Here is a 12,034-nt window from a genome sequence, read left to right as displayed (position 1 = left end):
AGAAGTTTGAGACCAGCCTAACCAACCTGGTGAAACCCTGTCTCTACTAAAAATACAAAAATTAGCCGGATGTGGTGGCGGGTGCCTGTAATCCCAGCTACTTGGGAGACTGATGCAGGAGAATCGCTTGAACCCGGGAGGCAGAGGTTTCAGTGAGCCAAGATTGCGCCACTGCACTCCAGCCTGGGCAACAGAGCGAGACTTCATCTCAAAAAAAAAAAAATTACTTTGAAATTAATTATATTATGATTACTCCCCAAGCCTACTTTTCTTTTTGAAAAATTAGAACATTACAGATCCTTTGAGTGGAAATGGAAGAGCTAAAGTTGCCTTTGACCAGACCTCACTTCCCTTTCTCCTTGAATCATAGGTCTCTTCCCACGCCCAGAGGATTGTTGGAAGTTTAGTGGGTCTCCTTCCAAACGGATGACCTTTTTTTTATACTTTTACATTTTTTATACACTAAAAAAATATTTTTACATTCTCATATATCACCATAAGTACATAGTATTTTGTATGATTTGTTTACACACAGAGTATGTTGTTGTACACATCATCTCTAATTTGCTTAAGACCAACCTGTGTCGATTCATAATGATCTAGTTTCTTCCTTTTTACCTGCAAAATAGGATGACAGCATGTGGCCACACCACATTCCATTTTCCCATTTTCCTCTGTTCGTGGACGGGGCCTAGTGTCTCTGAGTCATGTTTACCGAGGCAGCGCTGAGTGCCTCCTCCAGGAACAGGCAAGCCCGTTTGCCTGCCACCTTGTTTACGCTGCGATCCCTTACTGGGCCTGTGCATCGAGCCAAGCACCATGCTAGACTCTGAATCTGAGTCTGAGGCCCCAGTTCTGGCCCTGTCCTGGAAGGAAGGGATTAAGAAAAGAAAGAGCAGGGATCCTGAGAGCAGCCAAGCGATCCTGAGAGCAGCCAAGCGATCCTGAGAGCAGCCAAGCAGGGCGCTGTTGAGATGGGCCCGGAGTAGCCACAACCCTGGAACAGGGCTGGGCAGAGTCCTAAGGCCCAGTGCTGCTTGAGATTCTTAATAACGCTTTTGGTTTTTTCTTGGGTTGTAGGAAAATTCCTTTTGAAAATTCTGGCCTGTCTCAGCTCTGCTGAGGGAAGACGGGAACAGTATTTTTTGTTTTGTTCTGTTTTCCCCACATCTCACTCAGGAGAAGAAAAGTAGTGCATTCCCTGGAGGCTCCCAGGGTGGCACCGATAAGAGCATGTGCAGAGGTTCCCTCATCCCAGCTGGCACCTGGCCCTCCCTGCTTCTCAGCTCATCACTGACCTCGCCCATTGCCCTGGCAGTTGAGATCCCACACACACGCGTGTGTGCACACATGCACGCAAATAGATGCACAGATTCCAGATGTCTGTGGAGTGGTGGTCTCCCAACCTCCCCCATGGAGTTCAAACCCTCCCTGTCAGCTTCTGGTTGTGAGACCATCCCCCCTTCCCCAGGCCTCACCAGCCTGGAACTGCCTTTCAGCTTGAAACTGCTTGTACTACTTGCCTTGTTGGGGATAAGGGTTGGAGCAGGTGTTTAGAGGAATCGTTTTGTTTTGTTTTTAAAAGACAGGGTTGGCCGGGCACGGTGGCTCACGCCTGTAATCCCAGCATTTTGGGAGGCCAAGGTGGGCAGATCACGAGGTCGAGACCAGCCTGACCAACATGGTGAAACCCTGTCTCTATTAAAATACAAAAAATTAGCCGGGCGTGGTGGCGTGCACCTGTAATCCCAGATACTCGGGAGGCTGAGGCAGAGAATCGCTTGAACCTGGGAGGCAGAGGTTGCAGTGAGCCAAGATCACACCATTGCACTCCAGCCTGGGTGACAGAGCTATACTCCATCTCAAAAAAATAAAAGACAGGGTCTCACTCTGTCGCCCAGGCTGGAGTGCAGTGGTGTGATCATAGCTCACTGCAGCCTCCACCTCCTGGAGTCAAGTGATCCTCCCATCTAAGCTTCTTGAGTAGCTGGGACTACAGGTATGCACCACCATGCCCAGCTAATTTTTTATTTTTTGTAGAGATAGGGTCTCACTGTGTTGCCCAGGTTGGTTTTGAACTCCTGGCCTCAAGCAGTCCTCCCACCTTGGCCTCCCAAAAGTGCTGGGATTACAGGTGTGAGCCATCACGTCTGGCTGAGGAATACAATCTTTTTTTTTTTTTTCTTTTCTTTTTTTCTTTTTTTTTTGAGATAGAGTCTCACTGTCACCCAGGCTAGAGTTCAATGGCACAATCGGCTCACTGCAACCTCTGCCTCTGGGTTTAAGCAGTTCTTCCACCTCAGCCTCCCGAGTAGCTGGGACTGCAGGCATGCGCCACCACGCCTGGCTAATTTTTGTATTTTTAGTAGAGACGGGGTTTCACCGTGTTGGCCACACTGCTCTTGAACTTCTGACCTCAAGTGATCCACCTGTCTCGGCCTCCCAAAGTGCTGGGATTACAGGCACGAGCCACCGCGCCCAGCTGGAATACAGTCTTAAAGTAATGATTTCTGAGGAAAAACACCTGATAAGATAAAAACTCATTTCGAGTATTTCTCTTAGCGAGGGATCAACGATTCCAGGCAAGGGTCAGGCACAGTGACTGCTCAGGGCTGTAAACCCAGCACTTTGGGAGGCCGAGGCAGGTGGATCACTTGAGCCCAGGAGTTCGAGACCAACCTAGGCAACATAGTGAAACCCTGTCTCTACACAAAATAAAAAAATCATCTGGGCACGGTGGTCCACACTGTAGTCCCAGCTACTTGGGAGGCTGCAGTGAGCCATTATCGCGCTAGTGCACTCCAGCCTGGGGGACAGAGCAAGACCCTGTCTCAAAAAAAAAAAAAAAAAAAAGATTCCAGGCTGTTCTGCAGAGAGAGATTTGTCCTTAGCTTCTCCACTGCTGGTGGCATCTGGAGTCCCAGGTGCTGCTCTTCCTGCGTGATCTGCACAGTGTCCTGGGAAAGAGTAGGTGCAGATGCAGATGCCACATGTAGGACACCCCCTTCCACCCCTGCCAACCTTGGCCTCCCTCCCTCCCTACCTAGGACCTCTTCTCAGCTCTCATCAGGGGCCCTACTCGAACCCCCTACGAGGATGGCCTCTACTTGTTTGACATCCAGCTCCCCAACATCTACCCAGCCGTGCCCCCCCACTTCTGCTACCTCTCCCAATGCAGTGGCCGCCTGAACCCCAACCTGTATGACAATGGGAAGGTGTGTGTCAGCCTCCTGGGCACCTGGATTGGAAAGGTGAGTATAGGGCCAGGCCCCCAGCCAAGGAGGAAGAGCCAGTGGTAGATGGGGCCTGGGGAACAGAATTGATGGTGCCCTGTGTGTTTCAGGGGACAGAGAGGTGGACAAGCAAGTCCAGCCTTCTCCAGGTGCTCATCTCCATCCAAGGTACGGTTGGGCTGAAGCGGGGGTGTGGACGAGGGAGGGCCAGTAGAGGGAAGTGACTCTGATAGTCCCCCTGGCAGGTGGAGGGTAGGCCTGCATGGTGGGCCTCTCCCACCCACTGAGGGAAGGTGTCCCCCCCCCACAGGTCTGATCCTGGTAAATGAACCATACTACAACGAAGCCGGCTTCGACAGTGACCGGGGCCTGCAGGAAGGCTATGAAAACAGTCGCTGTTACAATGAGATGGCGCTGATCCGCGTGGTGCAGTCCATGACCCAGCTGGTGCGGCGGCCCCCCGAGGTCTTTGAGCAGGAGATCAGGCAACACTTTAGCACTGGTGGCTGGCGGCTGGTGAACCGCATCGAGTCCTGGCTGGAAACCCATGCCCTGCTGGAGAAGGCCCAGGCACTGCCCAACGGGGCGCCCAAGGCCAGCCACTCGCCAGAGCCCCCAGCTGTAGCCGAGCTGTCAGACTCCAGCCAACAAGAACCTGAGGATGGAGGGCCAGCCCCAGGAGAGGCCTCGCAGGGCTCAGACTCAGAGGGCGGTGCCCAGGGCCTGGCCTCAGCTAGCAGGGACCACACAGACCAGACTTCGGAGACTGCACCAGATGCATCAGTGCCACCCAGTGTGAAACCAAAGAAGCGGAGAAAGAGCTATCGGAGCTTCTTACCTGAGAAGAGTGGCTACCCTGACATCGGCTTCCCCCTCTTCCCACTTTCCAAGGGTTTCATCAAGAGCATCCGGGGTGTCCTGACGCAGTTCCGGGCTGCCCTGCTAGAGGCAGGCATGCCGGAGTGCACAGAGGACAAGTAGCTGCCAGGCGCAGAGGAAGGAGCATCACCGTGGGAGAGGCCAGCTGCCGCCTGTTCACTCCCCCCCGGAATCACCCCTCTTCCCACGCCCCTCTGTCCCCACTGCAAACCCACTGCCCTCTTCTCCCCAAGGTGAGTTTGATGCTGAAGTGCAAGAAGTGTGTTGAGATGCCGCCGTTTCTATTCTGAAGCGAGCTTTCAACAGGCGGGTCCCCTGTGGCAAAGAAAATCGGAACCCTGTTGCCGATTTTCCATTTGTCACCCCAGCAGAATGTCCGGCACTTGCTCCCTTGCTGTTCCTTCTCAGGTCAGAGGCGGGTGTTCCAGGGCCTGCCGCGGGGCTCTCTGGGCCGGTTCCCTGCAGACCCGCAGGAGAGCACATGTGCCTTGCATGAAGTGTGGGTTGCGCCAACAATTCCCCTGGTCCCTTTCAACCTGTTTAGTTCAACTCGAGCCTCCCTGTGTCCCAGACCCTCCTGCTGCCACCGCCACCAGGTCCTCCCTAGTCCCCCAGCGTCAACACTATCCCTTGGGAGTTGTAGCTGCTGTCACTGACTCCCAGCTATACATGGCCTGTCGACCACATTACAGCCCTCAGGCCTGTTGAACTTGCTCTCTAAGAGAGGTTGGGACCAGGCTAGGTTCAGGGTGACGCCCAGGAGAGGTGGTGGCCTTCACACATGCACATGGAGTTGAGGACCAGGGAGCTGCGGGGAAAGCAACAGCTATAGGTGCCTTGCTCTTCTGTCGGAGGCTGCTGGGGGCAAGAGCAGCTGCACAAGGCCAGGGCAAGTGCTAGGGCCCCTCCCCCATCACATGGTCACACTGGGACAGGCGTGCAGCTCACTGAACTCCAAGCGAGCCAGCCCTCTCTTGGACTAGAAGGCCTACTGTCAAGCCCTTCGCTTACAAACTGCAGGCTCAATCCAGAAGGGGATGGCTGGCGGGGGCTCTCCTAGTGCCCAGAGACAGGCCCAGAGGTTTACAAGTTTTCTAAGCTTTTGATAATGTGAAGCTCCAGGCCAAGAGGATGCTGTTGAGCACATTGCAGCTATGTAATTTTTGGTGTATGTATGTAATATTTAAGGTTGGAAAAAAAACTCAAAAGCAAAGATATTAACTCTTATTAGAAAAAAAGACAAAAAAAAGCCAAAGCATGATGCGTCTTGTCAGCCTTAAGTGGGCTCCACACCTGTGCTGTGCTGTGACCGCCCAGCCAGCAGAGCTGCGGGAGGACGGAGCCGGACCACACACCATGGCATTTGGAACCGAGTCGGTATCTTGTTTGAGAAACACCCGGAGTGACTGGTGGGGCTGTGCTTCCCAGTGCATTGTACATGTGGAGATGTGAATGCCTACTGCTTACAATATCTGTATAAAGTGCTGTGTGATTAAACTTTTTTTTACTTGCATTTTTTTTTTTTTTTTTTTTTTTTTTTTTGTTGGCTCATTAACAAGACAAGGTGACACCATTAAACCTCCCTCTGCCATTCATCTGGGCTCCGTTGCCTTTGTGTCCCTCACACACACCCTTCCTGGGGAAGGAAAGACCTTGTTGCCAGGGAAGGCATGTGGCAGTGGGTCCTGGCTTTCCTGGCCAGGTGGGGGCCACTGTGAACAGCACCCCCCACCCGCCCACGCTGCCCTCCGCCTGCCAGATCTGCTTGTATGCCTTTTGGACTTCCTGTCCCGGAGCAGTCCTCTGGCCTCTTCCTGCCTGGTGGTGTGCTCCTCAAGAGCCAGCTTAGAGCAGCCTTCCAGCAGCTGTAGTCTCCAGAGACCTACAACTGACCAGTTCAGCTCCTTCCAGATTCTGGGAGAGCCGACGTCATAGCACCTGGCGGTGGACAGGTGCCACAACTCCTGGACCCTAAGCCAAAATGGTTGCCTAGTTTAGGAGACTTGCATGGATCCTTCCCTGCCACATTCTTTCCACTCCTGCCTGGCACTCTTCCACAAGGACAGGTGGGGAAAGGAGGCAGCTGAGGGAGGTTGGGGGAACCCTAGATCCCTAGACCATTGTGGGGGATGACAGATTCCTTTTAAAAAGGTAAGATACCAGGTGTAGTGGCTCATGACTGTAATCCCAGCACTTTGGGAGGCAGAGGCAGGCAGATCACTTGAGGTCAGGGGTTTGAGATCAGCCTGGCCAACATGGTGAAACCCCATCTCTACTAAAAATACAAAAATTAGCTGGGCATGGTGGCATGCACCTGTAATCCCAGCTACTCAGGAGTCTGAGCACAAGAATCACTTGAACCCTGGAGGTAGAGGTTGCAGTGAGCAAAAAAAACAAAAAGGCAAGATACTGCCATTTTTTTTACTTCTGAAGTCTCCTGCTCCTTGCCAATTTTTTTTTTTTTTTTGGTGGGGGGGGGGGGCAGTGTTTTTACTGTTTTTGTTTTTGAGACTTTCTCACTCTGTCACCCAGGCTGGAGTGCAATGGCGCAATCTCGGCTCACTGCAGCCTCAACCTCCCGGGCTCAAGTGATTCTCCTGCCTCAGCCTCCCAAGTAGCTGGGACTACAGGTGTCTGCCACCACACCCTGCTAATGTTTGTATATTTTGTAGAGATGAGATTTCACCATGTTGCCCAGGCTGGTCTCAAACTCCTGGGCTCAAGTGATCCACCCACCTCAGCCTCCCAAAGTGCTGGGATTACAGGTGTGAGCCACCGCGCTTGGCCCATCAGTTTTCTAATGCCCTTAACTCAGATATTTTCCCTTTCCTGCTAAATCCACATGGGGCTCTGATGAGGTTTGCTGGGACTAGCTGGTTGTGTGGCCCTGGCTGAGACATGCCAGCGCCGAGCTGCATCTTGTGTGATCAGGCAGCTGGCTGAGCTCTGAGGCTGCTTCAGGTTGGAGGTGCTATAATTATCAGGGTAGTAGAGGCCCCCCACCGTTATGCTGAACCGGCTCTGGTCCTGAGTCCCCCACCAGAATGACTATGCCTGGGGCCAGTAAAATCCATTGCCCATCCCAGGGGGCACTATTGGCCATCATTAACATTAAATTCTATAGTCCTGGCCAGAGCGAGAACCCATTCTCTCCCCAGTCACCAGGACAGGACCAGCAAGCTGGGAATGTCACTTTATTTGGATTTGGTTCATGGGGTGGGGGTCTCAGAACAAACTAGAAGGCCTTACATAGGCAGCTGGGCCCAGCCAGCTGGGCTCCTGACCCAGGACCTCGTTCTGGCCTGTCCCCCCAAAGCATAGCCTCCACCTTCTCACCCTTCTCCAGAGGAGTCTCCTCCACCCCACAGGAACTGTGGACAGGCCCTGCAGCCCTGGGGAAGGAGGAAGCGTCCTGCAAGTAGACACTAAGGCACAGCGCAGCCCAGGGGTCATAAGGGCTCTTCTGGAGGTGGCGTCTGCTGGGGCTTCCAGCTGGGCGGGGGCTCCACGCAACCACTGACCATCCAGAAGTAGTTTGGGTGCACCTGGCCCTGCACGGCCTCGCTAACCATCAATTCCCCATCCACTGCAAACACACCTCTCCCATCCTTGGGCTCTAAGCGGAAGGCGACCACGGGCACGTATACCAAGTAGGGGCATTCATACTCCATATGCCTGCCCTTCTCCATGGCCAGGAAGAGGCGCAGCAGCATGGCCCGAGACACTCCCGCCCGCACGTAGAACAGATGCATGACACCAGCTGCACAGCGGCCCATGGGTGCAGCAAACATCTCACTGCCCAGGTGCGAGTGCAGCAGCGCCAGGACTAGCACGAAGTCCTGGTCGGGCACCACTGTCCAGTGAGAGGGCACTGGCTCCTCCAGTGGCACAAGGTGTGCATCTACGGGGCCCTGCTCGACCACAACGGGGGAGGCAGGTGTCTTGGAGCCGACTCCTCCTACAGGGAGGTAGGCCAGTCGGCCGCGGTAGGTGCGCAGGGCGGCCAGACGCAGGAAGGTGCCCAGAGTGAAGCGCATCTCCCCCAGACGCCGATACTTCTCACTCTCTAGGTCCACATCAGCAATGAAGCCCCAGGCCAGGCTGAGCACAGAGAAGAGGTGCAGCCCCGAAGCCGTGTGCAGAGACAGCAGGTTCATGGGCGACAGTAGCCGGCGGCACAGCAACAGCGTGCAGTTGGTCAAGAGGTCTTCACTGGTGACCTGCTCATAGCTGCAGGGAGAAACGGTCAGATGAGGCAGGACAGGAGCCCCCATGTATCCCCCCCTTCCTCCTCCCGGGGAGTGGGAACTGGCAAAGCGCCATGTGGTCCCTGGGGAGTTGGCAGGACTGGTAGGTGACAGATGGAGCAAATGGAAGCAGTCAGCTGGGGTCACGGGGAGAGGGCCCCAGGACTAAGGGAGAAGGGGAAATGGAAATGATCTCAGCCTATGGGAGCTTAGACAAGAAAACCCCGCGGTAGAGGGGCACAGACGGAAAACAGGCCCACTCCGGCCCTGGGCTCTCACCCAGCATAATGGTTCAAGGAAGCTGCCAGCGCGTTGCCAGAGCCTGCTGGTAGGCTACACAGGGGCTTCCGGATGGCGGTCTCCCAGTCAGGCCGCTCCATGAGCCCGTTCACCACCTGTTGAAGCACACGTGGCCTCAGCCTGGGACACACCGCGCCAAGCCCCAGGCCAAGCCGCGCGGTGCGGTCCTCACCTCGTGCATCAGCCCGTCTCCAGACATGACCACCAGAGCGTCCCAGCGGCCCAGCTCCTCCGATCGCACCAGCTCCCGCGCATGGTTCCGCCGCTCTGCAGGGAGACGGGCAGCTATCAGGACTGGGGGTCCCCTGACAGGGGATGCTCCCGAAACCCCCTCCGAGAGGTACTCACCAGTGAGCATCAGCGTGAAGGAGATTTCAGCCTCAGCCAAAAGGGGCTGCACGTGACTCCGGAAGAGCTGCAGGGCCTTGCCCTTGCCGCCGCGCGGGTTCAGCAGCACCAGCACGCGGCAGGGCCGCGGGAGCACGCCCCGGGGGCCGCCCGCTGAGAAAACAAACCCGAAGAGGCCACGTCCGCAACCGACCACTAGGGGGCCACGGGTAACAACAGGGGCACTAGTGTGGGAACGTGGTGCCCCCAACACCCGGGTAATTGACCCTGGCCAGAGGAGAGGCCTCTGCTGGGAGCCCTGGGGTGGGGACGCGGCGCCCCTGCCACCCCCTTCCTTGGCTCAGATTCAGCCGGCTTCTGGCCTCGTGAGGGATAATGTTTCTCCCAATCGTCCACAGCCCCTTTCATCCAGATGGGCGTTCCATCATTCCTGGAGAGGGACAGGAATCCCCCTGCAGCCCTTCCCAGCAGGAACCCCACAAACCTGGATCCATAACCTCGACCCGCGGCTCCCGCTGCCAGGGGGTCCCCTGCGCTGTGGGGGCGCTGCCCGTGGCGGCGGCTCCTGCCTTCAGCTCCTTATCGGTGCTGCCCAGGCGGGCGTCGCAGGGCCGGCTGTGGGGCTCGCCCTCCCCGCCCGGAGCCTTGGCTGTAGGAGCACCGGCGTCATTCCCTGCGGCGGCTGGATCTGAGGGAGAGAAGACAGCGCTGGCGGAGTCCGGGGCCGCAGCTCCCAGAGGTGGGGAGCGCCCGATTAAATCCCAGGACCACGCGCTGGGAGCCACGTTCCCGGGAGGTCCAGAGAACTGAGGTCCGGTGCCTCCGAGGGCGCCCCCGCCGTGTGACTAAGCCTACTATCCCTGAAGAGAAGGGCGCCTGCTCCAGGGCTTTCCTCCCTGGGGCTTGGGGTTCGGTTCCGGCCCGACGGATGAGTCAGAGCCCCGTGGCTCCCTCCGACGGACTAGCTCCTCACCCCTCGGGGCTGCCAGGGGGAGGGGAGTCCAGCTGCGTAAAAATCCCAGAACTTGAGCGGACATTGCCGGGCACGAAGTTCTGGGAGAGGATCCCTGCCCCAGCCATCCAGGTTGCCATGTCCCCTGCCCGGAGCTCCAGAGCGGTGGGAGACGCGGCGCGCGCCTCCCAGGGCCCCGCTCCGTTGCGACGCGCGCGGCGCTCGTGGGAGCCGCTCCCGGGTCGCGCGAGTGCCGAGCCCGAGCCGGGCCACCAGCTGCCGCCTGCTCTCGCCCAAGCGACAAGTGGCCCAGTTCCCCGGGGCCCCGCGAGGGCGGGCCGCACAGGAGCCACGAGCGGCGCGAAGGCAGGGTGGGCGGCCCTACCCAGTCGGTCCGGTTTGCTGGGGAGGCGCCACCGCCGTTCCCTACAGTGGCCTGGGGCGGAACGCAGCTCGTCCCAAGCTCAGCCCACGTCTGAGGGACTGGAGCGCCCCGCTGGAGTGGACTCCCCGGCCTCGCTCCCTCCGGCCTCAAACTTTTCGCTCAACTTCGCAGCCGGCGCCGCGGTGCGGGGAGGGCACTGAGCCTCGGCGCCGGCCTGGCTCCGCCCCGCACTCCCGGGGGTGGAACCTGAGCCCGGCGCGGCCTCGGCCTCCGCCCGCCTCCGGCCTCAGCGCGCCGCCTCCGGCACGGCCCGCGCCCACGGCCGGGCCACGCGCTGGTTCCCGCCCGGGTCCTAGGAAGCGGCAGGCGCGCCCCCGCCGCTCGTCCTAGGCGTCTGGCTAGAAGGCGGCGCTGCGACCTGGCCGGGTGAGCTGAGGCGACAGGCCGCGAGGCGCGGAGTCCCGGTCCCGGCCGCGAGCGCAGTGTCTGGGGCGCGCGAAAGCGACCGCGCAGCGCAGACGGAGGCGCGGGCTCCGCGCGAACTCGTGTTGGAGCGAGCGCCGGGCGCGCGCGGTTCCGCTCTCCCGGGGGACCCTTGGTTTCACCTCGACGCCACGACCTCGCCCCCGCGGGTGCTGCCGGCGCCGGGATGCAGCGCCCCTTTTGCGCGCTCTGCCCTAGCCCACCCGGAATTCGAGGCCCGCACGCCACCGGGGGCGCCTCTCCAGGCCGGGGCGTCTCGCCCACCGCCCACCAGCTTCCCTCTTTCTTCCTCCCCCGCGCTCCCACGGAGGTTATTTTTAACTTCCCGACGCTGCAGCTGGGCCACCGAGCCTGAGGCCGCCTAGCGCGCTGTCCCGGGTAGAGCAGGCGACAGGCTGGGGGCTCCGAGCCGGAGAGGAGCCTTGACAGTGTAGATGGGCCTGGGGGCCCCCGTCGGGATTGGAAAGCCAAGCATGGGGTACGTGCCCCCCGCCCCCTCTGGCTCAGCGTGAAGAAGGGGCGCCGGAAACGCGCTCAGAAGTCGTCACCTCTTTGGAGGCCAGTGGGGACGCGTTTGTCAGTGTGTTTGTAATACACTTATCGCGGCAAGCCACAGAACGTGTCCGCGAGCACCTCGAGTTAGATCCCTGGGGGGTTACGGCTGAGACGGAGGAAGAAGTTGCCAGGGCCCATTGGTGACCTGCCCAGGTAGGGCCACAGTTAGGAGAAACCAAGTCCCTGCGGGAGGCTGCGGGGCTCGCGCGCCCCCGCCGGCCCCACCCGCCCCCACACACCTCTCTCATCGCTGCTTAAAGTCGAGAAGAGGCAGGTCCGGGAGGAGCACGCAGCCAATTAGCCGGGCGGCGCCCTGAACTCCGGCACGCCTCCGCGGTGTCTTCTCTTCGGGAGGACCCAGGCAGCTCGGCTCCGTTTCCCAACACTTGGGGGGTCAGACGGGCGGGACCCGAGAGTCCCCGGGCGGGTCGGGGGGCACAGGCTGGGACGCGGAGTCCCTGAGGCCGAAGCTCCGCGCGCGTATCGGAGGCTGCACCTTCGCCCTGCGCGGCCCCCGGGCAGTCCTCGCTGGGTCCAGAGCGTCCCGAGCGCGTTCCGGGAAGGTGACTCAGCGACGCGCTCACGGGTCGAAAAACTCCGAGAAACAGGAACGAGGGGAGGGAGCACGGGCGTCATCCCCGACTCCTGGCGT

At 58.6% G+C, this 12,034-nt stretch overlaps 2 protein-coding genes across 6 annotated transcripts in view; one reads left to right on the top strand and one right to left on the bottom strand.

Moving 5' to 3' along the window:
* The window catches only part of UBE2O (ubiquitin conjugating enzyme E2 O), a 63,464-nt gene extending 57,839 nt beyond the window's left edge, over nucleotides 1-5,625 (top strand). For all 4 annotated transcript variants that reach the window (XM_063655891.1, XM_054456137.2, XM_054456136.2 and 1 more), the window contains exons 16-18: nucleotides 3,048-3,251; nucleotides 3,344-3,401; nucleotides 3,544-5,625. In XM_063655891.1, the coding sequence (XP_063511961.1) occupies nucleotides 3,048-3,251; nucleotides 3,344-3,401; nucleotides 3,544-4,214 (933 nt within the window). In that variant the 3' untranslated portion in view covers nucleotides 4,215-5,625. The remainder of the gene's footprint in view (nucleotides 1-3,047; nucleotides 3,252-3,343; nucleotides 3,402-3,543) is intronic.
* Nucleotides 5,626-7,293: 1,668 nt separating this feature from the next.
* On the bottom strand, nucleotides 7,294-11,760 carry SPHK1 (sphingosine kinase 1). Of its 2 annotated transcripts, none has more exons than XM_054456133.2 (6): nucleotides 11,622-11,760; nucleotides 9,492-9,695; nucleotides 9,008-9,160; nucleotides 8,832-8,926; nucleotides 8,639-8,754; nucleotides 7,294-8,342 (listed from the first exon to the last, which is right to left on the bottom strand). In XM_054456133.2, the coding sequence occupies exons 2-6, from the start codon at nucleotides 9,499-9,501 to the stop codon at nucleotides 7,562-7,564; spliced, it is 1,155 nt and encodes a 384-aa protein (XP_054312108.1). In that variant the 5' UTR covers nucleotides 9,502-9,695; nucleotides 11,622-11,760; the 3' UTR covers nucleotides 7,294-7,561. The 2 variants fall into 2 exon arrangements, with proteins under 2 accessions (XP_054312108.1, XP_054312106.1); XM_054456131.2 differs by lacking the exon at nucleotides 11,622-11,760 and adding an exon at nucleotides 9,981-10,553.
* Between the last annotated feature and the right edge of the window lie 274 nt (nucleotides 11,761-12,034).

This window comes from Pongo pygmaeus, chromosome 19 (genome assembly GCF_028885625.2).
Source record: "Pongo pygmaeus isolate AG05252 chromosome 19, NHGRI_mPonPyg2-v2.0_pri, whole genome shotgun sequence".
NCBI lineage: Eukaryota > Metazoa > Chordata > Mammalia > Primates > Hominidae > Pongo > Pongo pygmaeus.
This window is presented reverse-complemented; position numbering and strand designations above follow the sequence as displayed.

Excerpts from the sequence above, each read along its gene's own strand:
- SPHK1 (XM_054456131.2), bottom strand. The coding sequence starts at position 10,044 with ATGTCCGCTCAAGTTCTGGGATTTTTACGCAGCTGGACTCCCCTCCCC. Across the intron at positions 8,755-8,831 it reads GAGACGGGCTGATGCACGAG|GTGGTGAACGGGCTCATGGA; the intron begins GTGAGGACCGCA and ends GTGCTTCAACAG. Across the intron at positions 8,343-8,638 it reads TCCTTGAACCATTATGCTGG|CTATGAGCAGGTCACCAGTG; the intron begins GTGAGAGCCCAG and ends TTCTCCCTGCAG.